This window comes from Muscardinus avellanarius, assembly GCF_963383645.1.
Source record: "Muscardinus avellanarius genome assembly, chromosome: 20".
Taxonomy (NCBI): Eukaryota; Metazoa; Chordata; class Mammalia; order Rodentia; family Gliridae; genus Muscardinus; species Muscardinus avellanarius.
The window spans coordinates 12,348,477-12,376,055 of NC_137806.1; the positions used below are offsets into that span (position 1 = coordinate 12,348,477).

At 45.4% G+C, this 27,579-nt stretch overlaps 1 protein-coding gene across 15 annotated transcripts in view; it reads right to left on the reverse strand.

Annotated features, from left to right (window-relative positions):
* The window catches only part of PARD3 (par-3 family cell polarity regulator), a gene marked incomplete at both ends in the record, with an annotated part of 556,932 nt that overhangs the window by 300,519 nt on the left and 228,834 nt on the right, over positions 1-27,579 (reverse strand). For all 15 annotated transcript variants that reach the window (XM_080716979.1, XM_080716980.1, XM_080716978.1 and 12 more), the window contains one exon: positions 12,518-12,696. In XM_080716979.1, coding sequence (XP_080573105.1) covers positions 12,518-12,696 — 179 coding nt within the window. The remainder of the gene's footprint in view (positions 1-12,517; positions 12,697-27,579) is intronic.

Below are 27,579 nucleotides of genomic sequence, written 5' to 3' on the forward strand. Positions count from 1 at the left end.
GCAAAGAGAGGACCAATGTGAAACACGGTGGAGCGCAAGTGTAATTTTGATGTCAACGGTCCCGGGCACTATTGGTTGGGGACCTGGCCACATGCTCATTTCCCACCATTTGAGTAGATTATCACACCAGCTCCTATGCACAAATAAAATCCGCCTCGCTGGGCTGCTTTTTATACGTGTCTTTTCTTATGACACCACTGAAATGTATTTCTACCATCACCTCATTCACCCTCCGCAAACACACGACGCCCATCTTCTCCTCTCTCCCCCTCCTTATCTCAGCAATCTCGGGAATCCACGATCTTTTCTAGGGTTCTACTCCTGGACCAGAGCTCTCCTTTAGGGCCTAGATGCCTCTCACGTGAACCTATAACAGCAGCTTCCAGCTGAGCCGAGGCCTGCCCCACCCCTTCCTCTCCAGTGGTGCTAAAGTATGAGCTGGACCGCCCCCTACCTGCAGACCACACCGCAGGAGGACCCAGGAGCTTTCAGAAAGCAGCTGCACCCCACAGTCTTCTCATCACAATTGCTCTGGAGAGCCAAGGCTCTCAGAAAAGTGGCCTCCCTATAAACAGTTAACCATCAAAGCCCAGCTCAAACACTACTTTCTCTAAAGAACGTTCCCTGTTTCTCTGTAGAAGTACTCACACCACGCTTCTGTTACGGCTGTAACCTAATCTTACTTTAATTATAGTGCTAACTTATCATTTAGTTAATTTTTAAAATTGCTGTTTCTACCGTTAGAGTGAAGCCTGGCAGCGAGCACCGTTCACCTCTAAACCCAGCGCTGTGCACGTGGGCTAGGGCGCCGCGCCTGCCCCTTGCAAAAATGACTTTTATGTTTCTCTTTTCATGTGTTTTCAGAATTCAGAAATTCAAAAGAACACTCTGACAAGTTGTTTCAAAAATAGTTAAGGGAACACTTTAGAGGTATTAAGATAAACTTCAGTGAAGTGTATTTCCGCAGAAATGCAAAAACTATTTTTAGACTTATGCTAGAAGATGTATACCACTGATGTATGCGGTTTTCAATTTAACATCACACCCACAGTATGCAATGCCGGCGGCAAATGTGATTATTGCTAATTGCATCTAAAGATGGTGTGCTATTATTAAATTCAAGTCAATTATGACATGTAATTCATAGGGCCGAGCACTACAGAATAATCATATTACGGAAGACGGCGGCTAGCGGTCAAAGGGCCTGTCTTTGTTCACGGTACCTGAATTCAATATTTCTAAATTTCTGCAACCAACTTTGAGGAGTTAATGGAAAAGAAGAATAAAGCTGACAGGCATCCTCACAATGGTTCTTCTAGTTCACGGTGAAGTCAGAAATGAACCCACATTATTAAATAATGTAGAGTAAAAGCTCGACAATTACAGTAATCTTAAATCACCATCAGTTGAGCAAGGACCTTAGAAAATATACCTGTAGTCACTAAGCAAAACCCCTACATTATTTTCTCGGTTGCATCATCTGCACGTCCTACTAGGATTTTAAACAATGTTCTTCCAAAGAGTCTTGTGTGGACTTTGGATCACACAAAGAGTGTGGTCAGAAAAGCTGTGATTCTGCATTTATGCTGAGATCAAAAAAACTATTTTCTATATCACAATATATGATGTTCACTATTTCTCACTAAAATGTGTACAGTACCAATCTATTTTCCATTTGAAAATATTTGAAGGTAAATAATTTTTTTCCCTAGGTCTGAAGATGGAACCCAGGGGTATTTTACCTCCGAGCTACAACCCCTGCCCTATTTTTTTTTATTCTTTATTTTGAAACCAGGTCTCACTGAGTTGCAGAGGGCCTAAGGAACTGAGGCTGTCCGCGAACCGCGATCCTCAGGTCTCAGCCTCCCGAATGCTGGAATTACAAGTGTGCGTCACCACGCCCAGCTAAAGGTAAATAATTTTTAAAATATAAGAATCATGATCACATCTTTGCAGGACTATATACACTTTGCAGGACTATATATATGGGTAGAACTGTGAAGTAGTCAAAAATTTTAAATCAAATATATTTTCAATTCTACATTTCATAAGGAAAAAGCAGATGATCAGATTTTATTTCCTCTACCTTTTACAAGATCAAGCTGTATTTATAATAAATTGGAAGAAGTGGTTTTAAATCTATTTCATTCCATGATCAAATTAATGCCTCTATCTGTACATGGGTAAACATCCAAAATAAAAAAAATCTTTTTCCTTAGACTTATAAAAATCGATCAGAGCCAGAGCACAGTGGCACAGGCTTCTAATCCCAGCACTTTGAAGCAGAGATAGGAGAATCACAAGTTTGCGGCCAGCCTCAGCAACTTAGTGAAATCCTATCCCAAACTCCAAAAGCAAGCTGGGCATGGTGGTGCATGCTTATAATCCCTGTACTTGGGAGGCTGAGACAGGAGGATCACAGGTTTGAAGAAAGCCTCAGAAATTAGTGAGAGTTTCCATCAACCTAGTTTCAAAATAAGAAAATCAAGCTGGAGGTGTAGCTTGAAGGTAGAATGTCTCTGGGTTCAAACCCCAGTACCACACACACACACACACACACACACACACACACACACACAATATATATGTGTGTGTGTGTGTGTGTGTATGTATATATATATGTTTATATAAAAATATATAAATGCAAAAGTAAATTAAAACAAAATAAACTAGGGCAGAGACTCTAGCTTGGGGATAGAATGTCCCTGGGTTTAAACCCCAGTACCAAAAATTAAAAAAAAAAAAACAAAGAAATCTATCAGTAATCTCAACAAATAAAATCCAAATTTACTATTTACTAATTTACTATTTTTCCAACATAGAGTATATTATTAAAATACTGTAAGGAATTACCCTATAATTTTCATTTTTCAATGTTAATCTTCTACCTAAGAGACCATGCCAAGCAGCCATTCAGCTTTCAGCTGGGCAGGGGAAACTTCCTTGCCAGAAAGAAACAGCTGTCCCCGCTGTGAATGGGATTTTCCTTATCATCTAAATGGACAGCCACATCATCAGGTGTCAGAAGCCGCCCAGGCGGGGACAGGCATGCTAATTTCCTTCATCCCGCTAGCTCTATGCTGGTTAGAGAGTGAATCTCTTCCCCGGCGGGTCCCCAAAGTAAGTGTGCTTTCTGCCCCAACCTCTCCAAAAGCCAATTCCAATTGAGTAAGAAGAAATCTCCTCGCAGAACCCAGCCGAAGCCTGGAGCTGGAATCTGATGGCTGGCCGCTCAGCCAAGACTCCAGGCTTTATCCCCCAGAAACAGCTCTTCCTTCAGCTGATGGTCAGATTCCTGGCAAGTCTACATCCCTACGCTGCAAAATTCAGGACTATTTCATGATAGTTACAGAGCGATGAGCGTTTCCGTGTTGGTATAGGAAAACCAACTACGCGGAGACTGTGCTTCAGCACAAAAATCCTGAACACCTTTTTAAAGGTCATGAGGAATCGCACCATTTTTTGGAACACAAAACACTTCCTGCAGAGTTCTCCCTTTGCGCCCTCCGTATCATATGGTTTCAAACATTCCCCCGTGATGGGAAGATTTCACACTTCAAACATTTTTCAATACTGTGGTTGTGGTGAAAGAATTCAATTTCCCACTCTCTCCTCTCTCCTGGAAATGACACACGTGGAGCAAAAGCAACTATTTCAGAATATCTAACCCGAAATGACAGGACCCAAGGAAAATTAGTAATTATGGCTTCAGCTAAATTTTGTGCTAGAAAATTACAAGAGGCGTGCTAGAATCCTCAGTAACCACACTGCTGATTCCATTCCTGCCAGGGTTTAATTTCTGTGCCTCCTGATGGTTTCCTTGGAGCATGGTGTCAAAACAGCACCAGGACCAAACTCAGAAGAAGACAGCTATGAAAAAACTCCTCAGTGGCCGGGAGTGGTGGAGCGCACTTGTCATCCCCACGCTTGGGAGGCAGAGACAGGAGGATCGCACATGTTCGAAGCCAGACTCGCTGGCTTAAGAGACCCTGTTTTCAAATAAAATATAAAATAGGTCTGGGAGTGTAGCCCGGAGGTAGAAGGGTTCCAACTCCAGTACCACAAAAATAAAATAAAATAAAACTCCTCAGTGGACGTTCCTGGCCTTCAGATCATCCTCTAAAGAGTAAATGTGAGGGAGAAAGTTGGCGGCAGAGAAAAGGGAAAAAGAATTGATTTACACACCCAAAAAATGAAGGTGTAATCAAATCAACTTGTCAAAGAAGGCAGAATATTTGGCAGTCTCTATCAGTTCAAATCAATTCTATTAAGACATTTTGATAAATAGAATTTTTTTTTCTCACAGTATAGGTTGAGTGCCCAAGATCCAAAATACTTGGAACAAAAAGTTTTTCAGATTTTAGACCTAGGAGATTAGAGAATACGTGAATATTCAGAATTAAGGTATCTTAGGGATGGGACCCAAGTCCAAATGCAAAAATGTTACATGTCACAATATTTAAGTAATATTACACATGGACCAAAGCTTCATGGTGTGAAATGATATATCCAACCGTGGTATTATGTTCTCATGTTCAAAAAGGTTTGGATTGTGGCATATTTCAGTTTTTTTATTGTGGTGGTGGTGGTTGGTTTTTTTTTTTTTTTTTTTTTTTTTTTTTGCAGTACTGAGGATGGAACCCTGGGGCATTGTACCTCTGAGCTATACCCCCGGCCTTATTTTTTAGAATTTTTTCTTTTTTGAAACAAGGTCTCACTGAGTTGCGAAGTGCCTTGCTAAGTCGCTGAGGCTGTCTGTGAACCCCGATCCTCTGGTTTCCGCCTCCCGAATGAGACGTGGATATTTAAATCTGGGATCCTCAACCTGTGTTCAGCATGACTAACTTTAGGTGCAAGGCTGTCCTGCAGCTGGTTCCCCTCACCTGTGGTTTAGCTTTGTGAGGCTCTAGTTAGAGCAGTCGACTATGGCCAACAAACCTGCAGGAAATTACAGGAACAGTTCATGAGATTTTTTTTTTTTTTTAAAGAGAGTCTCACTGAATTGTGAAAGGCCTCGCTAAGTAGCTGAGGTTGCAAACTGCAGTCCTCCAATCTCCGCCTACCAAATGCTGGGATAACAAGCTTGCCCCACCACACCCGGCCCCGGTTCATGAGTTTTAAATTGCATGTCATTCGAAAGAAAGATGAAATCGTGTGCCCCCTCTCGTTTTATACCAGTCAGTGACTCATCGCTTCATTCAGTGGGTCCACCCTGTATACGCTACCTGCCTGCTAGTAACTAAGTAGCCTCAAGCTTTTCGTATCCACTGTCACCACACCAAAGTGCTTGTGTTCAAGTAACTCTTACTTCACTCAGTAATGCAAAAGTAGTGTTCCTGACAACAAAGATATGCCAAAGAAAGCTGTGAAGGGCTTACTTTGTGAAAAGTTGAGAATCCTGAACTTCTGAGACAGAAAATTGCATGCAACAGTGAGAACAAAACTTCTTCCCATAAAGTTGTGAAGGAAAAATAAATTGGTGCTGTTCTGCTTTTGAAACTACAAAAGTTACAACATAAGTGTGTGGTTAAGATGGGGAAGGAACGAAGTGAGTTCCTTCCCACTGCCTCAGTGTGAGACACCCACCCGCTGGGATTCTTGGAACGTGCCCCCTGCAGGCGATGCTAGGGATGGAGCCCAGGGCCTTGCGAAGCATGCTGGGAAGCTCTCTACCGCTGAGTGGCGTCGCCAGCTCAATCTCGGCTCTGTCCAAGGTAACTGCCGAAAGTGTTTCATCGTAGTAACTTTCAGCTGACTCATATAGATGGAAGCCATTCTTCCTCCACTGTGCAGAGGTCTGAGTGGGCCGCACTCCTTCAAAGGCGCAGGGCACTCAGCAATGCAGGGAAGACAGGTGAACTCAAACCAAGGATATGCAGACGGAAATCATTCCATCTGACACTGCTTGTTAAAGTGGGGCTTCAAGTGCCCAACTCTAACTCTGTGATGCAAACGAGGTACGTTTATAACCGACGTTAATAACATCTGCAAACAGAAGTCAATTTAAAGCAATGAGATGGGGCTGAAAGACCTAAGTGGATAAGGACATTGTGATTCAAGTACTTTGTGACTCAAGCTAGTTAAGTTTAGAACCTAAGTTACCAAAATTTGGAAACAGAAATCAATTTAAAGCAGTGGAAATAACGCCAAAGATTTAAGACTATGTGAATTTTGGACCAATGTAATTTAGTCTACACTACGTCTTTGCCCTCAGCTCTAAGAAACGCGGGTAGAGCAGGGATGGAGAAGGTAATGAACTCACTTCCCTTTGTCCTCCAGGTGTCTTGGGCGGGGGGCAATAAAGACTGACTTTATCTGGGGTTTACACTCCTGGGGTGATTTGCAAACTCTAAAAAAAAAAACCCAGGCTCAAATAAAAGCTTGCTCAATAGCACCTTAGAATTCAAAACTCTGAGCGTACGTTACAATAATGAAAGTACATGAAGCAGACTGTATTCCTAAATGTAGCACAGAAACAGATGAGACGAGGTTACTAACAAATCAAGCTAGGTAAGCGCAGACGTGCAGGAATGATCAGAACCACCGCTGACTAAAAGCAGGAATTCACTGTGTGCAATTTAAAGTCTTTTAACATGTAAAAGAGAAGGGTAAAATTCATGGCTTTCGAGACATTGAACAGAAAATACAAATGTTTCAGCAGAGTAGTCTAAGATCCAGGTCTCAGCTGGGTCTCCCTCGAAGCTAATGCTGCAGAAAATTAAACACAGCTATAGGTCTGCCAAAGAGGGAATGTTTGGCTTTAAGAACCATCTCGGCTCACCCTTTGGGATTTGGGACAGTCACTGTAACGCTGGCAGCTGTGCCTGACTCACGAATGACCAAAGAGAAAAAAATTTTCCCCTCAAGGAACAACTGGTCAAAGGCACTAGTTTAAAAGTAAAATAGTATTTTCAAATCTACCAACATGACAATTGGGCTTATGTGCTAGAAAAAAATAAGTCAGGGCAGACATGATGTGCCTGGCTTACATCCCAGTGCTAGAGAGGCTGAGACAGGAGAACTGCAGGTTCGAGGACAGATTCAGCAAGTAGTGAGACTCTCATCAACCCAGAGAGACGCTGTTCCAAACATCAAAATAAACTGGGCTGGGGTGTAGCTTGGAGGGAGAATGCCTCTGGGTTCAGTCCCTAGAACCATGAAAAATAAAACAGGAGAAGCATAGACCAGGAAAACAGGTGTTGAAATGGGAACAGAGGAGAGAGCGCGCTAAAGTGTAGAATATCATTGCATAATAAATAAGCAAACACGTAAGAAGCTACTTAGAGAAGTAGTGCACTTGGGCTGGGTATTATTTATTAACCGATGGTGTGCACAGTAGCTATAAACCTCTCGCTCACAATGAAACAGTGCCCACACCTTCTGGAGGTGCCGTGACTGTGAATGAGGGTTTGTGACCTCACTGCTGAGCCTGGGACTTGTGTCTGGACCACGAATGGGTGTATCCTAGTGAACTGGGGGGAGGGGATGCAGAAACACCGTGTGCCAGAAAGACCGTGAGCATCACAGCTTTTCTCTCTAGAATTAAGTCTGCAATTCTGGTTCTACGCCGATAGGAAAAGCCAATATTTCCATGAGTTATAAGTCCTTTTAAACACTCAAACTAATTTTAATTGAGTTTCATTTGAAAATGATAAATTTGTGCAATCCCAAAATGAAGAGAGGTGAAATGTCACACCACCACATGCAATAAATATTCCCAATTCCATTCTATGATTTCCAAAAATAAAGGTCTACAAAGAAGATATCTTGAAATACCTGGTTGACTCCCGCTTGCCCTTTCGTAAGATGCAAGCGTGTACACCTGCCCATTTCAGCTGGATCTGAGGTGTCAGCAGGAGAGACTGAGCCCTGGCCTCAATGGAAAAGCGTAAGAAACACAAACGCGTTTTCTGTAGCGGGTAAAAAGCCTGAGTGTTTTCTCTCTTAAAATATCACAGGTAATTCTAATACATGCTCAAATAGAAGCATTGAAGTCTGGTAAGACAGCCAACTCCGGAACCCACGAATAAAAAAAAGTGAATTCCTTTTCTTCACACACACCCGAAACCGCACCTGTAACCTGTCTGGGACTTCTCATAGTGCTTTATACATCACGTGTAACTTACATTTTATTATTCATGAATTTACCTGAAACAATCAGCAATGGCTTTGAAAGTACTCATCTCCTTGATCAAATAAGTCTACTCCAGAAATCTAGTCTAAGAAAATATTCAGAGATGTCAGCATCAATTGATATATAAGGATAGTCTCTGAAGGGCACGTGTAAAGGTTACTTTATAAGAGCAAACAAAATTCGCAAAAATATAAATGTCAAACAACAGAAAGCTCAGGAAATAAAGTTAATAAACACCAAGTATAAAAAGCTTAACCCGTGATAGAACACTACGCAAGCTATCATCTTTATGAGACATGGGAAATGTCTCTCAAAACAACAGAAATTAGGGGGATTTGCTAGAAATTTAACTATACTGCAAGACAATTCCTCATTCGCAGTAAGGACAGCCAGCATCCGTACGGATAGTGTGGAGCTGAGCTCTGCAGAAGTGCTGGAGTTAACGATACTGAGATGTCTACGCCAGTCTTACTCAGGATGTCAAATGACCACATTCCTCTGCGCGGCTTCCATTATGTGCTAAGTAAAAACAGAAGCAGTATTACCACCAGTGGAGAAAAAATGTTTGGGGCCCTTAAAACATACCATAGGAGATGTCTATAAAAAAATTTCTAAGCAAGGTACTGAGTTGGATCCACAGCACAACAACAAGAAACTTTCCAAACTTAGAAGGAGCTCACTTGACGAATAGAAAGGAGAGACGACAGAGCTGTAACTACGAGCATCTCTCCCAGAGGGAGGGGGATCTGGGGTGCTAGGAGACACCAAACATGCCCAGTGAGTAGATCAAACAGAAATAATAAGCCCAGGGGGTAAGAAATATTCCAGGGTTTCTGTGATTTTTTTTTTTAAAGCTAATGATGCCGACGCAATCTGTTCTCTATCTTCTGCTTCCCCCCGCCTGGTAACACTCTCTGTTGGAAATTTGTCAACACGCCATTTTCTGAATCTACCTAAGTCTCGTTATTTTAGGGGAAGGGGTACTTAAGTTAGGAAAGCAACGTCCGTCACTCTGCAGGGGACAGAGCCGCGGCGGGGGTCAACTGCGCAGTGGAAACAGTCTCCATCCTCCGGCCTCAATCCTGCCACGTGCGTCGCCAATCTTTCCAGACGCGGCGAGTCAAAGGCTCTCTGTGGACTCGCTGGACCCTCAGTCACAGAGGCACAGAGGTGGCCAACTGATGTCAGCATTCACACTGGCTGAGATCCTCTTCCCCGAGATGAAATATTAGATACATGAGACATCTCAAATGGAAATGCAGTACCTAGCTTTCCGTGAGAAGTAGGAGAAAGTGCCCTTTAAGACACGCGCGAAGGTGGTGCTCCACCAACACTGGATGCAGAGGCGGGCAATGTCCCAGGGAGTCTGATGAAAGCCGGACTCCCTGGCCGCTATAGCTCACCTCCAAATAAAAGTACCAACACTTTTTAAGAAATCCAAAAGCCCGTGGAGGCCTGGGCTCTGCAAGCTCCTGCTGGGCAGCGTCTTCACATTCTGCTTATGCTGCCCTGACACGTCAGAGAGGCACGGAGGTACTGCCACTGAGAGCCCAGGAGTGATGGCATATGCTCACACACGTCCGAACGGAGCTAGCGTGCCCAAAAATGAGATTTAAAATGATTGGTAACATGGTTCTAAAACGAATTGTGGAGCTGGAGGTGGTGGCACACGCCTGTAATCCCAGTACTTGGGAGGCTGAGATAGGAGGATCAGAGGTATGAGGACAACCTTAGCAAATATTGAGACTCTTGTCAACCTAGCAAGACTGTTTCAAAATAAAAATAAAATAGCGCTGAGGGTGTAGCTTGGTGGTAGAAATGTCCCTGGGTTCCATCCCCAGCTCTACAAAATAAATCTGTTTGCTAATTCAGTCTGGCAGAATCTAAGGCACCAACTATGTTCATCGGGTATTTGAAAATATCACTTACTTTAACCATTAAGGGTCAACGAGTCACAAGGCTGCACATTTCACAAATGTATGCCCGTGTTATGTAAGAAAGACTGAGGGGAACGTGTAACCTCTTAAGCTTACCCAGCATGGGTGAGTCCTCGCGGACCCCACGGGAAGGCATATGTTTAATGTTTTGTGCCTGCCCAGCATGGGCATCTCTCTAACAAACTCCTTCCCAAATATAAAGATGAGAAATCCTCTTATAACCAAGTGTCCTGGGTGGGAAATGTAGCACCCGAAGGCGCCTTTGGAGAAGGCTTGTCCTCAGGGCAGTGGGGCTCGGCGGCGGGGCACCTGCATCATGACACCTTGACCTCATCGGGGTGAGGAATTTCATGGCCTTCTGAGGAGATGGTGGACTGCAGGCAGTGGGGCCCAGTTCCAGGAGGCAGGTGACTAAGGGCGCCTGGAAGGCTGAGTCTTGTTCTTGCCCTCTGTTCTACTGATGGTTGTTGCTGGGTTTGGAAACCAGGGATAACATTATTTTGTGGTTCTCTACCAGTTTCCCCAGTGTCTCACAATGACAGACACGTGTCATTTTCAACCCTGGGAATGGAGTGGGCAGGTTAACTGGCCGTAAGCACCTGCGCCCTCTCCTGATGTCCTGTGCTCAGAGGCTGGAGGCAGAGCCCCACTGCCAGGTGCCCCTCCAGGCTGGACACAAATGGTGGTGGGCAAAGGGTGGTGTCTTGGCCCTGCCTGCAAGGTCTGAACACCTGGAAGATGGGCAGGCTGGAGTGGGCGTGGCAGCACATCTGTCCTAATGGCAGGCCGCTGGTGCAGGACAGTCCTCACAGCTGCTCCAGGCTGCCTGGGGACATGCTCTGTTGGCCCGCCCAGTGTGTTTTAATTTTCATTGGTGCACTGTAGTCATACTAATGGAGTACAAGATGGTAGAGGTATCCATGCGCACATCACCCGATGAGCCCTTCCCGATTCCCTCCCGCTCACGTTCGGGTTAGTGACTAGCCTCCTTATGTTGGTGAGCGTGCATCTTGTACATCAGGGAGTTCCCCTCTCCCCTCCCCTCCCCTCAGGGGGGTCCTTATTTGCTCATCTACAGCATCTCCGTCTAGAGTTCCTCCTGTGTTCCATTTTCTCCCTATGTACACGATGGAATTTTACTCCGTGTTTTTGTGCAACAGGATCTCTAAGCATGCGGTCCGTTCATGGTGGAGATGTGTTAAGAGCTGGCAAGAGTTGGGTGTGGTGGCTTACGCTGTAATCCAGTACTTGGGAGGCTGAGACAGGAGGATCGCAGGTTCTCGGCCAGTTTCAGCTACTTAGTGAGGCCCTCTGCAACTTTGTGAGACCCTGTTTCGAATTAAAGTAGTTGTGCTGGGGGTTCAGCTCAGTGGTAGAATGCTCCTAAGATCAATTCTCAATGTCAGACGAAAATAAATTTTAGAAAAAATTTTAAAAATTAAAAGAGCTGGTTGTGTTTGCTGCAAGTGAAACTGGCTTGCTCACAACCCCAAGACGCTGGAAACCACACCCTCTCACCTGGGGCCCTGCACCCTTCAACCTCCCCAAACCGGGCTTCAAATGGATTGCTTAAAACTGCAAACATAGGCTGGGCGTGGTGGCGCACGCTTGTAATCCCCGTGCTTGGGAGGCGGACACAGGAGGATCTTGCAGGTTCGAAACCAGCCTCGCTGGCTTAAGAGACCCTGTTTGCAAATAAACATATAAAATAGGTCTGGCCATGTAACCCGAAGGTAGAAGGGTTTCCAGGAACCCCAGTACCACCAAAAAAAAAAAAAAAAAAAAAAAACAAACAAACAACAAAAAAAAAAAACCCTGCAAACGTGACTTGTTTATACGCTTGTGAATATCCATGTAAATTCAGAAGAGAAGGCTTATTTAAAAACTGGGTTCTGCTTCTTCGTCTACTGCCTGATTAAATCCTCTAAAATTTCAAGGTGATCTTAACAAGAAATCAGTCCAATGTGGTCCCTCATAGAATTTATGAGAACAAAATATTTCAGGACGAGTTTGGCCCTAACAGTTAAATCCCTAACTAAAAAAATAAATAAATAAAAAACTAAAGTATTAAAGTACACAGTATTTTCCTAATACATTGTTCCCTATTGAAGCTTATTAAACGAATTAAGTTTTTTGCTTGAACTAGCAGGAAAAGTATGTTAAAATGCAAAATAAAATTTTAAAATATTTCCCAGGCAATTTTACACAGATACAAAGGAGAAACCAAGCGAATCCCAAGCGACATCCATCCTGACAATGACGGGCGTGGCATGATTTCCGTATCTCATTACACACTGTGCTAATTTACTGCCTACACTGAAGGATGCTTGTCAAGTCTTCCACGCTGCTCACTGAGCAGCTAACCAACAGAACAGGGACAGCTCTGTGTTTAATCCCTGTAACACACACACACACACACACACACACACACACTGCGAGGTGTTACCTTCCTGCCACAGGGCTTGGGGCTGCCTGCAGAGTTCTGCTTGAGGAAGCCGGCTGTCGTTGACCAGCGCGTGGGGTTCTTCCTGGACGGCTCCTCAGAGGAAAAGTTATTGTCGCTGATGGACGTGGAGAGGCCAATGAGAGCGGGGTCGCTGCTCCGCCGGACGTGCAGAGGCATATCTGTGAACACACAAGACACCGTGCTTGAAAACGAGGCCCGGACGTCAGAAAACCGTACGGACGGAGACATACAGGCAAGGCATCGAAGACTAGAGACCGCCATGACGCCCCTTGAAAGGGGCAGAGGGGCCCAGCCTGACCTCAGGCCACTCTGGACACGGTGCCAGGAGGATCACCAGCTCCAGACCAGCCTGGGAACTTAGCAAGACTCTGTCTCCAAATAAAAGACATAGAGGTGTAGGTAGAGGAAGAGCACCCGTGGATTCAATCCTCAGTATACCAAAAGGGAGGCAGAGGTGGACAGAGGGTCAGGACGCTAAATACAACTTCCACTGGCTTCTCTGAGCTCTGTGGTTAAAGAGATGCGGGAGGTGCTAGCTCTAGAGAGGGTGTCAGGGCATCGTTTGGGGGTTACCTGTGGGGCTCTGGAAGAGTTGCCCTAACCTCGAGGTACTGGGAGAACCAAAGAAGATAACAGGACGCCGTGCCGAGTCCGCACACAAAAAAGTGCCAATCGTTAATGCTCCTTAGCCCTGCATTCCTAAATAAGCGTGTAATTTAAAAGGAAACCTAAGAACAGATTTAACTTTTAGTTGAATCTACTGAATTAAAAATACAGGACTTAGGCAATGTTTGCCTAGTCTATAAATATTTTGTTGAATAAAATAATTCTTTTGTTCAATAAAATATTACAAGAGAATACACAGCACAAATCTATTTATCCTTAAGAAACTGGACCGTGCACAGCGCTGTGCTAAGATGCAGGAGGTCTCTGGCGGTTCTATGAACTCACATACACGCTACGGAAAAGACAGTAGGTTAGCAACTGTGTCACACAGAAGAAGAGTTTGCTGGTAACAGAACCAATAACAAATTCAGGCCAGCATCGGCATTGGCAGCTCTGAGAACTTCTTGGTAGACAGGATCAGAGAAGAACGAAATTCTAAGAGCAGAAAGAAGGATAAGACTCCTGGGCCCCCAGGCAGACTCGGAAGGAAAAGTCACTCGAAACCAAAGAAGCGTAAGGCACGAGATTTAGATGCAATTATGTAGAAGATATTTTTAAGACCAAAAATACAAGTCAAACGTTTGAGAGAAAAGTAAAGAACTACAAACAGCAGAAAGAAGAGTAAGACTTGCAAGAATCCTCAAGAGCTTGAAGAGCCCCCTCCCTGATGGAGTTACTCGAAAACAGGAAACTTGAGACAAAACCCAGATTAAATGCTGGGCAATCTGGTGTCAAGAACCAAAATTCGAGTCAAATGCTTACTTAAGAAAATTAATAAAAACAACTCTAAAAAGATGTTTTTAACCATGACGTGGTAAGCTCACTCCCTCTGAGAAACACTTGGATGCGCTGGTCAGTGGTGTGGACAAGGATCCTTGTCGACCCAGAGACAGGCTCTGAACTGCCTGAACTCGATATACAAACCTCTGTCAATCCAACAGCCTCCAAATCAGAAATCACCAGCAAAGAGCAGGCTTATGCGAATCACTCACACCGCACTGAACATCTGCGTCCACGCTGTGATATTATTAGTGTTATCTTCATTGGCAAGGAGAAGCGCATACACGAAAATTAGAAAGGATGGTTTCTAGCTTTTTCACTGTGTGTAAACACCTGTGACAGCCATCACCGCTTATAATTTGCACCTCAAATAATAAATAAATAAAAACAAGAATAAGAACTGTGCAGTCATTCTCAGAACAAGTTCCCAACCATGCCATTTAAGAATCTATGCATGTTATATTACAGTGCTCTTATTAGATGGAAAGTTCTCTCCCAAGAAGCAGCAAAATTATTCCCAGAGTCATCAATGAAAAATTTAAGCAAAAAAAAGTAGTGAAAATGGGGGGGCACTAAGATATTTTGGACAATTACTATAACGTTGCTTGGATATGGTTCTATTTTTCAATTACAGGGTTAATGACCGGGGGTTAAGTGGCTCAGTCCCCGCCTGCCCCGCCCTGTACTCCAGTCTAAATGGAACACAGCTCACTAGAGAGGGACAGGCATAAAGACCAAAAGCAGTGTCCACCACCCACTACCTCTAACAAGCACATAAAAGCCTATTCCACCCCCAAGTAAACCCAGGGCTTATAATCGCAGTGAGTTGCTTGGCCACGACAGGGCAGCTCACATGCTGGTGTTTGTAATTTCCTGGGGAGATCAGGCTGCAGCCATGCTTTCTGTTAGATGGGTGATTCCAACAGACTCTCCCTATGACCAGACAAGAACACCGTCTTTAACTGGCTTGTGTGAAACACAAAAAAATACATCCTGCTCTCTCTCCTCTTGATGTGTCCGGGGCTTTTCTGAATAAAGTGTGGCTGCAGGGCAAGGGGTTGAGAGATGAGGGGCTTCCACAGCCCGAGGAAGGGCGTCTGCGCCGGGTAGGCAAGGGGCCGAGCACCCAGCGGTATTTCTATCAACAGCGAGGGAAGGCCGCGGGGAGACGGTCCACCAGGCAGCCGGCCTGCGAGTGCTTCCGCCACAAAAGCATGTTTCCATTTTGGTGAAATCAATAAAAAAAATATAGTCTGGGTCTTTTCTCTGCATACCTCTGTGCAGATTTAGAGTGGACGTGGACATCTGCATCTATTATCAAAGTCAGGAAGGGGTCTGAGAGTTGACAGCCAGGCTGATAATAAGAGAAGCAAGCAGCTGGTTGTCACCTCAGGGACAGAGTGACGTTGAATCCAGGTGTTCTTAGAGTTTGAAGAGCTCACTGGAATACACAGGAGCAGCCTACACCAGCCCAGGTAAGACGACCCCACACTAGGTTAGTGAAACCAGCCAGGCCAGGCGTGGGGACTCAGGCTTGTTATCTCAGGACTGGGGAGGCCGAGACAAGATGGCAGGTTCATAGCCAGCCACAGCTACTCAGTGAGGCCCTCCGCGACTTAGGGAGACCTTGTTTCAAAACAGAAATATTAAGAAAAATAAAACAGGGCTGGGGATGTAGCTCAGAGGTAGAATGCCCTTCCTGGTTTCAATCCCCAGCAAAACACACACACACACACACACACACACACACACACACACACACACACACACACACACAAGGGAGGGAGGGAGGAAATTAAACATCCCCCATGCAACATGATGAGTTCGTGAGAAGACAGATGTGCTGGTTACACACGACACCCCGTGTCTATGCCATCGCACTCTGTGTACAGAAGGAAGTAGCGCACTGTGGCCTGTAAATACATACAATTACCATGTGCCAATTAAATATAATTTTGTTAAAAGAGAAGAGAACCCAGCAGGAGCCTGTGTTCATGATGTCAAAGATTTAGGCTCAGCAAGACATCATCACCTCTCTCCATGATGGAGCCCATTTGGGTTTGGATGGGTTTGTAATTTCTTCTTGGTTTTATGGTTGCATAAAAACTCCGAGGTATTTTGACCCAGTTTACACAGACACAAGTTTAAGGACACTGCATTGGGAATAATACCTTAACCTGGAGGGATCTAATATTATTTAAATGGTACCTGGCATTTAGATAATAACTTAAATGGTTAGCCATGTGTGACTCACTGCACAGGTGAGTAGGCTGGGGCTCAGAGGCGCCTTGGAGAACAGAGAGTCACAAAACAACGTCCCAGTGGAAACCTGAGGCTCCTGCCCATGTGCTCGGCCACTACACCGACCACGAAGTAAGTTCTGCCACTCAGCAACGTGTAACAAATTGCAATCTAGCTACCAGTGGATGTCAACGCCGATTTCAGTTTTATAGGGGGAAAGAATTTTGTTGTTTTCAAAAAAGAATTATACGCACCGAGACATCATCTACGATTGAACTCACGGCGCCATTTCAATGGGTGCGTGGAAGAAAGTGCCTAAAACCTACACAACTTGCCTCTCACTGACGGCTCCAAACCTCAGAAACACTCAGACGGGAGAAGGATACAAGTCTGTTGGTTAAAAGGGGGAGTACACGTGTAAGATAATAAAGCAGGCCCAAAGGGAATGGGCCTACGCCAGTGTTTCCAACTATCTCAGGAACCCAAGCACCTTGAATTACACAAGATACAGCTGGTGCTACTGCCATTCTGCAAGGGAGAACGAGAGAATTTAAAATATTTATGCACTGTAAAACAACAGTAATAAACCCATTAGATGTTAACATCAACAACAGAAGTTTATAGAAGCTATTTTACAAAACAAAGTGTATTGACGGGGAGAATGTGCCTGTCTGCTAGGTTCTGCTTAATAAAAGGCATGTGGATTCTTCTGGCTTTGCTACAATCTACTAAAGAATATGAGGTAAAATAACTTCATAAAAAAATAGTCAGAAGCCGGGCGTGGTGGCGCACGCTTGTAATCCCAGCATTCGGGAAGCGGAGACCGGAGGATCGCAGTTTGCGGACAGCCTCACTTAGCAATGCCCCTCACAACTCAGTGAGACCCCGTTTCAAAAATTATAAAGACTAAAAAATAGGACCAGGAGTGTAGCTCAGAGTCATAGAATGCCTGGGTTCCATCCTCAGCAAAGAAAGAAGAAGGAAGGAAGGAAGGAAGGAAGGAAGGAAGGAAGGAAGGAAGGAAGGAAGGAGGAAGGAAGGAAGGAGGAAGGAAGGAGGAAGGAAGGAAGGAAGGAAGGAAGGAAGGAAGAAGGAGGGAAGAAGGAAGGAAGGAAGGAAGGAAGGAAGGAAGAAGGAAGGAAGGAAGAAGGAAGGAAGGAGGAAGGAAGGAAGGAAGGAGGAAGGAAGAAGGAAGGAAGGAAGGAAGGAAGGAAGGAAGGAAGGAGGAAGGGAGGAGGAAGGGAGGAGGGAGGAAGGAAGGAAGGAAGGAAGGAGGAAGGAAGGAGGAAGGGAGGAAGAAGGAAGGAAGGAGGAAGGGAGGAGGAAGGAAGGAAGGAAGGAAGGAGGAAGGAAGGAAGAAGGAAGGAAGAAGGAAGGAAGGAAGGAAGAAGGAAGGAAGGAAGGAAGGAAGGAAGAAGGAAGGAAGAAGGAAGGAAGAAGGAAGGAAGAAGGAAGGAAGGAGGAAGGAAGGAAGGGAGGAAGGAAGGAAGGAGGAAGGAAGGAGGAAGGAAGGAGGAAGGAAGGAGGAAGGAAGGAGGAAGGAAGGAGGAAGGAAGAGGGAAGGAAGAAGGAAGGAGGAAGGAAGGAAAGAGGAAGGAAGGAAGAAGGAAGGAGGAAGGAAGGAAGAAGGAGGGAAGAAGGAAGGAAGGAAGAAGGAAGGAAGGGAGGGAGGAAGGAGGGAGGAAGGAAGGAAGGAAGGAGGAAGGAGGAAGGAAGGAAGGAGGAAGGAAGGAAGGAAGGAAGGAGGAAGGAAGGAAGGAAGAAAGGAAGGAAGAAGGAAGGAAGGAAGGAAGGAAGGAGGAAGGAAGGAAGGAAGGAAGGAAGAAAGGAAGAAGGAAGGAAGGAGGAAGGAAGGAAGGAAGGAAGGAAGAAGGAAGGAAGGAAGGAAGGAAGGAAGAAGGAAGAAGGAAGGAAGGAAGGAAGGAGGAAGGAGGAAGGAAGAAGGAAGGAAGGAAGGAAGGAAGGAAGAAGGAGAGAGAAGAAGGAGGAAGGAAGGAAGGAAGGAAGGAAGGAAGGAAGATCAGAGAGGTCACAACATCTTAGTCCCTTGCAGGACGCGGCTACTGCTCTTTAACCTCCACACTTCACAAAGCGTCGTTTCTCAAAGGCCGGCTGCAACAGGAATAGGAACTTTCTCTTTTACATTAAAATCTACTCGGCTACCTCACACTTTGAATGGATCTTCCTACCCATGAAGAATTCTACATTTGGAAAAATATTACTTACTGAGCTATGTGCATTTTCTAAATGTGGACACCTCTCACACCAGAGAATCAGCTGTGCCGAGACCTCCGCTGATCTCGTGAGAGGAGCCTGTCATGGTCACAGTGGAATAAAAGCACCCCAAATCTATCCTTCACTAAACATTGAGCCCCGAGGCATTCTACCTCCAAGCTACACCCCGAGTTCTCTAGTTCTCGTGCGTCATCCACGCAATATAGTCTCTCGGGTAAACCATGTGACGACGATGCCCATGCACACTCTCTTGGGGCTCCCTACGCCCTGTATTTTGAAACAGTCTTGCTAGGTAGCCGAGAGTCTTGCTACTTTCTGAGGCTGTCCTCCAACCTGCGATCCTCCTGTCTCAGCCTCCCAAATACTGGGATCACAGGTGCGCGCCACCACGCCTGGCTGGAAAGTTTGGACTTTATCTTTGGCAAGAACAGTGCCAGCTGTGCGCCGTGACGGACAGGCACATGTCACCTCCTTGAGCCCTCTGCCAGATTCCCAGTCGCCCTCCACCATAGTCTTTCTGCCCTTTCAGAGAAAAATAGCGATCCATTTTAAAAAGAAAATAAAAACGACACGTGCTTGCATTCAACCAGCCCACAGCGTTTCTTCGCAGGGGCCCACTCCTCCACACACAGCAGGAAAGCTTCACCCACTCCCCACTGTCAGGAAACACTGAAAATCCACGTGCTCCAGGCCAAGCGGACGTTGCCTCCCTCCAGCTCAGGAATAGCGTGGTGTTCAAAAACTCGTGTGTGTGTGTGTGTGTGTGTGTGTGTGTGTGTGTGTGTGTGTGTGTGTGTGTGTGTTTGGGAGGTGGGCAGGATGTACTTGCTGCTACAGTCTATCAGTCAGTGCCAAGTGGGCAGAGCTTTACCCCCGGGGCCTGCAACACTGGTGCAGACACGGACCCGTCAACAGCACAGAGCTGGTGTCTGTCTCTCTGCGGTGCTGGGCAGAGAACCCAGGGCCTCGTGCCCGTCAGCCATCGGCGTTGGCACGATCGCACCCTCAGCCCCAGGACGTGTTTACTGATATCTTGCAGGCCGTTCTGCCTCTGAGCTCCCTGAGCGCTCTCGGTGACATCTAAGGACCTGCAGACCACACGCTGAGGGCACTAGCTTAGCCCTGACCCTGGCTCGGGGGCTCCCGTCTCCAGATCTCGGTCCCCAGCCTATAAGGTCAGGGCTTTCCTGCTGGGGCAGGTAGAGCGCTCTAATGCTAAGAACCTGCAAATCCATGTGTGCTCGTACACCCCTCACCGGGACCATCACCAAGCATCGTATTAAGAGCGACTCATGAGCAACAAACTAAAAAAATGTGTTTCAAAGCAGGAGCATCAGCAGCTGCTCCCAAAGGCTGAGGAATTTGTTCCAGGTGACAGCGGAGACTAAGCAGGCACGAGAGCCAGGGCCACAAAGGTCACAGTCTGTGGGCGCAGTGCACTGGTTATACGGGAAGAGACACAAGAACAACCACCTTGTCACAAAGTGCGGAGCCAAAGCCCTGGGTCAGGCGCGGCCCCACCGCCACAGGAGGGAGGCGACCACCGCGCCTGCTGTGCCAGGGAGGACTCGGGTGCCACGAGGACGCTCTTCCCGCGACTGCCCAGCCATCAGGATGGCTACCTCCGCAGCCCCAATCCCCCGGGCCGCCGTGTCTCTTACGGTAATTAGGAATGACAGGCGCTTCACACCGAAGGCGACTTAGTCCTCATCACTAAGATGCCTCAGCCTCAATCTTCAGGAAAACTGGCACGCATCAAGCTAAGATAATCATAAAACTCTCTAGCCTCGTAATTCTGATTTATTTAATATATAGATGTTCAAAGTATATCTCCTCTGAAATATTTAAAAGAAAACTCAAAGGCGGAAGATCTTCAATAATTAAGTTGCTGGATAAAGCACAGAGGGACCGTGCGATGTCACCGGGCTGGGACAGCAGCAGAGGCTGTTTGATGTCTATGCAGCTTTGAAGAGTGGATAAAACCGCAGTAAACCCTCATCACAGGACCTGCAATCCTCTGTGGCACTGATGCACTGTAAATATTGATTTGTCTCTCTGGATAAGGTGCTTTTTAGGAAGTGAAGAAATGGGTAAATCCAATAATGAATTGGTGCTAGCACTACAAAGCGCGCGCACGCGCACGCACACACACACACACACACACACACACACACACACACACACACATTTAACTGTTAAATACCCCACCCAAGCCCTCATCCACTGACCAGGGCTTCTCATCTTTCCTTCTTTGAGTGGTTTTTATTTCTGGCAATACTGGGAATGGAACCCAGGGGAATTCTACCTCCAAGCTACACCCTCAGCCCGATTTTTTTATTCTTTATTGGTGAAACCGGGTCTCACTGAGTTGCAAGGGGCCTCACTAAGTAGCTGAGGCTGTCCACAAACCGCGATCCTCGGGTGTCAGCCTCCCAAATGCTGGGATTACAAGCGTGCACCACCACACCCGGCTTGCATAATTACTCTTCATGAAAACTGAAGACCATCTCCCATCATCAGGCCAATTTTCTGAAGATACATCTCACCGTGGGAAGAACCACATTATAAACACACGCCACGGAGGTTAGAACCCGCCTTCAGGATTCTAAACCTCCGGACCTGGCTCCCTCCCCTCATCACCCAACAAAAGGCATCATCTCTCCCCAAATCCCAAGCCAAATGCAGGGACTAAGAATCCTTGGTCAGGCTGGGTCCCAGTGCCATCCAATGAAACCCTGAACAATGCCTCCAGCCCTAGTGCTCCAACCCCGCTGGGCGGTGACCAGGCAGTCAGAAGGCCACGGCGCCCAGCTCGGCAGAGCCCTCTCTTCCAGGTCAGCCTGGGGGGGCAGTGCCCTAAGGAGCCCAAGAGCCCAGGGGAGCAGAGGAAGCAGGCCTCCGCCCAGGTCACTGGTTAGCACTGGTACTTGCTGGTCTGTCTCCCTGATCAAACTCCATCTCCAGGGAAGAAAATGCCACTTAGAAATGATTGCAAATTGAGCCTACATGAACACGAGATGCAGAAATGTGACTTCCATCCAAACCCATTCTTTTCACCTCGAGTGTCCCAACTAGTACAAGGGTAAACTCTTTGGCAAAGAAGAACAATTATAGATATGGGGTGGCCCACGGGGACAAATAAATAAATAAAAAGGATGGGTTTCCTGCTGAGGGCAAAGACCTGCTGCTTCACGTGCTGCTGCTGAATCCCCCAGCCAGAAAGCCAACAATAACACTTCTATTTTACTATTAACTTTGCCCTGTTTAGCATCACGCAATACCGACTGTCCTGTGAGAATATCTGAGAGCCAATCTAAGTCAACTCTCCGTGTATGATTTTATGTGTGTAGCTGCATAAAATTCCCCCTATCACTTCCACTTTACCAGTTTAGTTCAACAATCATGTAATTACATTTTTAGATTATCAATTTCATCTGACAAGTAATTCGTCTCTCGAAAATTAACATGAACTATCGATTGCACTGAAGATATATATTCTCCAAATGCGCAGTGCCCTATCCTTGCACATTTGTCTTCTATTATTTGATTAGGGATTCAAGTTCTTCAGTAACTGCCAAGTTAACTTCTGAAAAACATTATTTTCCCGTTCCTTTATTATTACAAACTTTACTCCATATTACTACATAAAAGTGTAATATTCTCCTCTAACTTGTAGACCAAGTAGTTCATGAGCTGATTTTGTGTAATTTTGTGAGCTGATTTCCTGTAAAGAATGTTCGCATGTGAAACTCTCTGCTTATGTGGCTTCGTGATTAGTCCATAATTCGTATGTTTCTACTTCACAATGGTAAACCTCTTCCTTACTCTCAGATGGGAAACTTCCAACAAAGCACTGTTCTTCCTTCAGGCCGGCTGGTGAGCTGATTTGCTTATGTGTGTGTGTGTGTTTAGTATTCACTCAGTTAGAGCACGCACAGTGCTGGGAATGGAAGCCCTGGCTTGAGGATGCTAGCAAGTGCTCTGCCCTGAAGCTAGGGTCCTGGCCCACGCCTCCATACTTTGACTTGGTCATGAATGAAATTTCATCCTGAACACGAATGTTCATGGTGCTTAGAGCTTTAAAAGGAAGCATAAGAACTCACTGAGTCCGTACAATTATCGACTGAGTACTGACTACATGCTCAGCACTCTGGTTGCTGGCAGCAAGCAGTCCCCCGGAGGGCTCCGTCTCAGCCCGCTCGTGTCCGGCAGCTGGCCTAGGCAGAAGCGGGCAGCCAGGTCTCAGCCTCACTTGAGTGTGGACACTCCCTTAAACCACCTTGGTGGTTCTAAATCTTCAAGCGTCATTAAGGTGACCTGGCAGTAAAATATGAAATGCTGGTCCTGGGGCTCTCAGACAGAAATCCTGAAGATTTGGCCTAGGATGGGCCCAGTCGTCTTTACAAGCTCTGTAGGTAACTCTAATGTGCAGTCAAAACTAGGAATCAGCTCTGGACTGGACAGCTCTGCAGGTCAGGTCCAAAGGACCTTGATGAAAACACAAATCCTCGCCCAGGAGGACTAAAGCAGAGCCCGGGATTCTGCATTCCTAGTGAGCCTCTAGGGCTGTGCTGCTGTAGCAAGACCCCGGGGCGCGTCCCATAAAGCAGCTACTGCAGGCGGTGATGGTTCAAGTCCCGGCTCCTCCCTCATTTGCAGGCTCAGTAGCCGCAGGGGTGGTGGTAGCTGACTCTGCAACCGTACATCTCCCTGAAATGGTCTGTGTGTTAAACAAGCTTGTAGGACACCAAACTCAGCTCAAGGGTGATTAAGAAAACACAATTTTACACTCTCAACTTTACTTTTGCTCACTTAGAAAGAACAAAACCCAAGAATTATTGCTTCTTCTAACTTTAATTTGAAAAGCTTATATAAAGGGAATAGTTTCTCTAGTCATCAAATATAGGACAAGATAACCTGCATCTCCTAATATCTCAATGAATGTTTATGAGATGCTTTTACCTTTATAGTTGCACTTTTGGGGAATCATAATACATTCCCCGATTCCCTGAGGAAGTAAACAAATATTTACATAAGGTGTTTTTGTTTTTTATTAAAGTGCTATATTTGGAACAAGCCTACTTTGAAACCTCAAATCTGATTGCAGATTTTTATACAAACAAAATCCCCACAGTAATCAAAGAAAATAATAATCCTCTACTTAGTCTTATATTAGTATCAAACATGTTCGGTTGCTTTTCAGTTGAGGAGATAAAACACTTTAATATTGAGAAAACATTTCTAATACTTAAGTAGCACCTTTGCAACTCTAAAACCAAGAACTTTTCCCATAACTCTGCCAGTCTGAGAGCCAAGCAAACAAAATTCAACCCAATAGTGGTTTCCTAGGCAACCACAGATAGGGCCACTGGGAAGAAACCGAAAAGAAAAAGCATGAAAGCATTTCCAGTAGGCTGAAGAAATGCATTCTAATTGTCCAAACGTCACAGACAACAATATTGAAAATCATTTTATTGGAAACGAAAAGCAGAACGCCATTTTCATTACAGCAAACGAGGTGTGGAAAAAGAGAAAAATTAGATTCCCTCCCTCTGCTCTGTGTTAAGCGGGGATGGTCATCAATCTCATTCGACTTAACAAAATTTATCTGCATTGGGACAGATTCTGAGGAAGACATACTTTGTCTTCTCCTGCAAATGTGGCCACACGTTGACTCAACACAAAAAGAAGAGGAGTCACCCGGGATGACAAGACAGCACAGAAGGTGTGTAGGCATCACTTGGTGTGAGGACAAGCTCGTGCAAGTGCACGTCTTCAAAGAGTAAGGCACACACTTGAACACAGATTAAAACAGAACTGGGCTGCCCAGATTCTCACCTGTGTCCACTGTCCTCCTCTGTAACAAGAAGGGCTCCGATTTTATGCTAAAAAACTTTCAGCTTTTGATTTTTAGAAATAAGAAAGCTGGGTAGGACAGCCCATGCCTATAATCCCAGTACTTGGGAGGCTGAGACAGGGCGGTCTCAGGTTCAAGGCCAGCCTCAGCAACTTAGCAAGACGCTTAGCAACTTAGTGAGTGGGGGCTATAACTCAGAAAAAGAATGCCCTGGGTTCAGTCCGCAGCACCAAAATGAAAACAAAGAAGGTACAGGCGGGCTGTTTTGTCTGGAAACATCAGTAATAAGCAGTATGCTCTAAGCCATTTAAAACACTTTCTTTACAGGACCTAAATTTTGACAGTTAATCTTTAGAAAACAATATTGAAAATGCCCTACTGCCTGGGCAGTCAAATGTCTAAACTTTTATGCCCAGCTTTGATAACCATGATGGCATTTGCTCTTGTACCCATGTCAGGACGATTTACTTAGATGATCACAAAGTCCTAGGTGCACTCAATCTACTCGAACACAGTATGGCCCCACCATCCTGTAAAACAGCTGATATTTTTTGCTCAAAAAAATATTTTCAGCCGAGGGGTTAGGCCGGTGCTAGGGCCAATGGCTGGCATTGGAGCCTGCCATTAGTCAAGGCCGCTACTGGGGCCTCTGAGGCCGGGATTGGAGCCAGCGAGACCAGAATCGGGGCCTCCCATGAGGCAAGGCCGCTGCTTGAGCCAGCGAGGTGTGGATCAGTCCACCGGGTAGCCAGGCCACTACTGGGGTCACCAAGAGTGGGATCGGTACTTGCAACACGGCATGCACAGAGAAATATCGCAGAAAATAAAAATCAAATGCTTCCCCTAATCAGCAAAAACTAGGAGGCAAGGGGCAACAGGAAGGGGTCGAGCTATAGAAAGGGCCCTATAGTGAAGCAACTAAGGTGACCAATCAGAGGGTATGGAATAGGGGAGGATGGAGCCTCTTTAAAAAGCAGGAGGTACATAAACATATGTATCAAAGTTTATCACCAAACAAGCATGGGATCAGGGATGGGGAGGGAATGGGATGGGGGCTGGGTGAGGGCTAATTGGACGATGTGTGCTTGTATATCCTCTCAAATCTTGTATCCCAATGTGATATATGATTACAATGCACCAATAAATAAAATAAAATATAAATAAAATAAAAAATAAAAATATATATTTTAATATCTGAAAAAATATTTTCAGTCAAATGCTTTAGGATCTTCAGTTGAATTGATCATTTAGTGAGAACTCCCTAGTTAGTTGTTGCAGGCAAATATAGCCCAAGTTTTTTTTCTGATAATTTACCTCTAAATGATTGGGAAGTTGAGGGAATGAATAGCAAAATCAGAATTCCCAGAAAGAAAACATTTACCAAGTTTTTCTATGTATGGCCAATAGAGAAGTGAGATTAATAGAATACAATTCATTTTCCAGAGTCCACCCCCTGCCTCTGAGCTTCATGGAGTCAACGCCAGGGCCTGGGGGTTGGGGCACCGTGACGCGCCCTGGGGCACCCCCGCTGCACTTGGGCATACGTCCTTTGCACATACACTCTCCTCACGTGAAACTTAAGCAACAAAAGCCATAAAAACTGCAGAAGGAGAGGGTAATTCAGACGCAGCAAAGTGAATTCCAAGAAATAGCAGGTGCGTGTGTTCCCAAGGACTAGTTCCAATTCACTTAAACTCGGTGTCATTTTTTTGCTTTTAATCTTATTCTAGAATCTCATACCTGGTGACTCCTCAGAACAGGATGGCACTGCGCTTTCACGGAAACAAACTCATCTCTACATAATGCAATATCAAAACTTAAAACCGAGGGGAGTCTGTCCCCAGAGTCTAGCAAGGAGACAGACGCAGGGGTGTGCTGGTCCACCAGCGGAGGGCCAAGGCACGCGTCGGTCAGGAAGGCGGTAAGGAGGGCGCGGTCAGAACACTGATCCTGCCCAATCTCCCCAGGCCTCAGGAAGCACTGCCACAGCTTTGGGAATCGAGCAATAGGTCCTGTGGACAGTTTGCTATAGGTAACATCTTCTCCTCCTCGGGCTCAGTTCTCAACTCCGATTTGCGTCTATCTTTTCCACGGCTCCCTTTTTATTTCTGTTTTTATTCTTTCACACAGCAGCAGACTTACCGCGCGAGAGCACACGTGTGGTATTACTGGATCTGTGCAGCATCGACTGCATTTATGCACAGGAGAGTATGTCTGCGTCGATGGATCCAAAGCAGTTCCATACACGCAAGCCACTTATTCCAGCACCTCTGGAACTTAGTTCTCAAAATATATATTGAAGGAATTAATCATTATAATCAATTTATTCCAAACAATAACATTTCAATTATACACAAGAAACAAGAAAAAAATAAAACCTGCTCTTCTTTTATGAGGAAAAAATAATCTCAAAATTTCTAAATCTTTGACATCTCAGATTTTGTAACGTCTCGTATGTGCTAAAGCAAGCTATGGGTAGGAATTAGTATGACCCAAATATGATTCCTTTACAAAGGATTCAACAATGTTTTGACAAACCACACTATTTTTGAACTTGCATTTCTAAAAGGGAAATGCTGAATTCCTGTTGGGAAACAGTAGTATTCAGTCTCTACAATTTAATCATAAGAATTATCAAGAATATACTGGTTATTGGGAGGACTGGCTCCATGTCAAAACATAGCTACTGAATTAAAATATTAAAACATTAAATATTTTGATATGACAGCTAAATCACTAGGAAAGAGTAACACGGGGAAAGACCCCCTCCTCCCCATCCCTATGAAGCTGTAGATGGCAGCTGCACACCACCCGTATCCTACCAAGTAACCGTAGCCAGCTGCCCCTAGCCTCTTCCAGAAAGGGCAGTATTCAGAAGGAGCTGGGAGATAGACAGACGCCTTAATTCACGGTGGTCTTTTACAATTCCAAAACTCCCAGGCATAACTGGTCAAGATCGATGTGGTAACACGTAAGCCATGGTGGAGTGTAGCCATGGACCACGATCGACCGCGGGCAGATGGGTTCCAATGGCCCTTCCTTACCATCTTGACCCAATCCAGTCGCTGTTACGATTCTGGCAGTCTATAGCGCAATCCATTTTTAGGATTCCCTTCTTCCTTGATATTTTAAAATTGTTCCAGGGACTTAGCCATTGGAATCCTCTGCAGGAACCAACTATCAATGTCTTCCAAGAATTAAAACATTACGATCTGTCTCTGCTTGATGCGGGGGATTGGGAGACTGGTCAAGCCGCTACAGG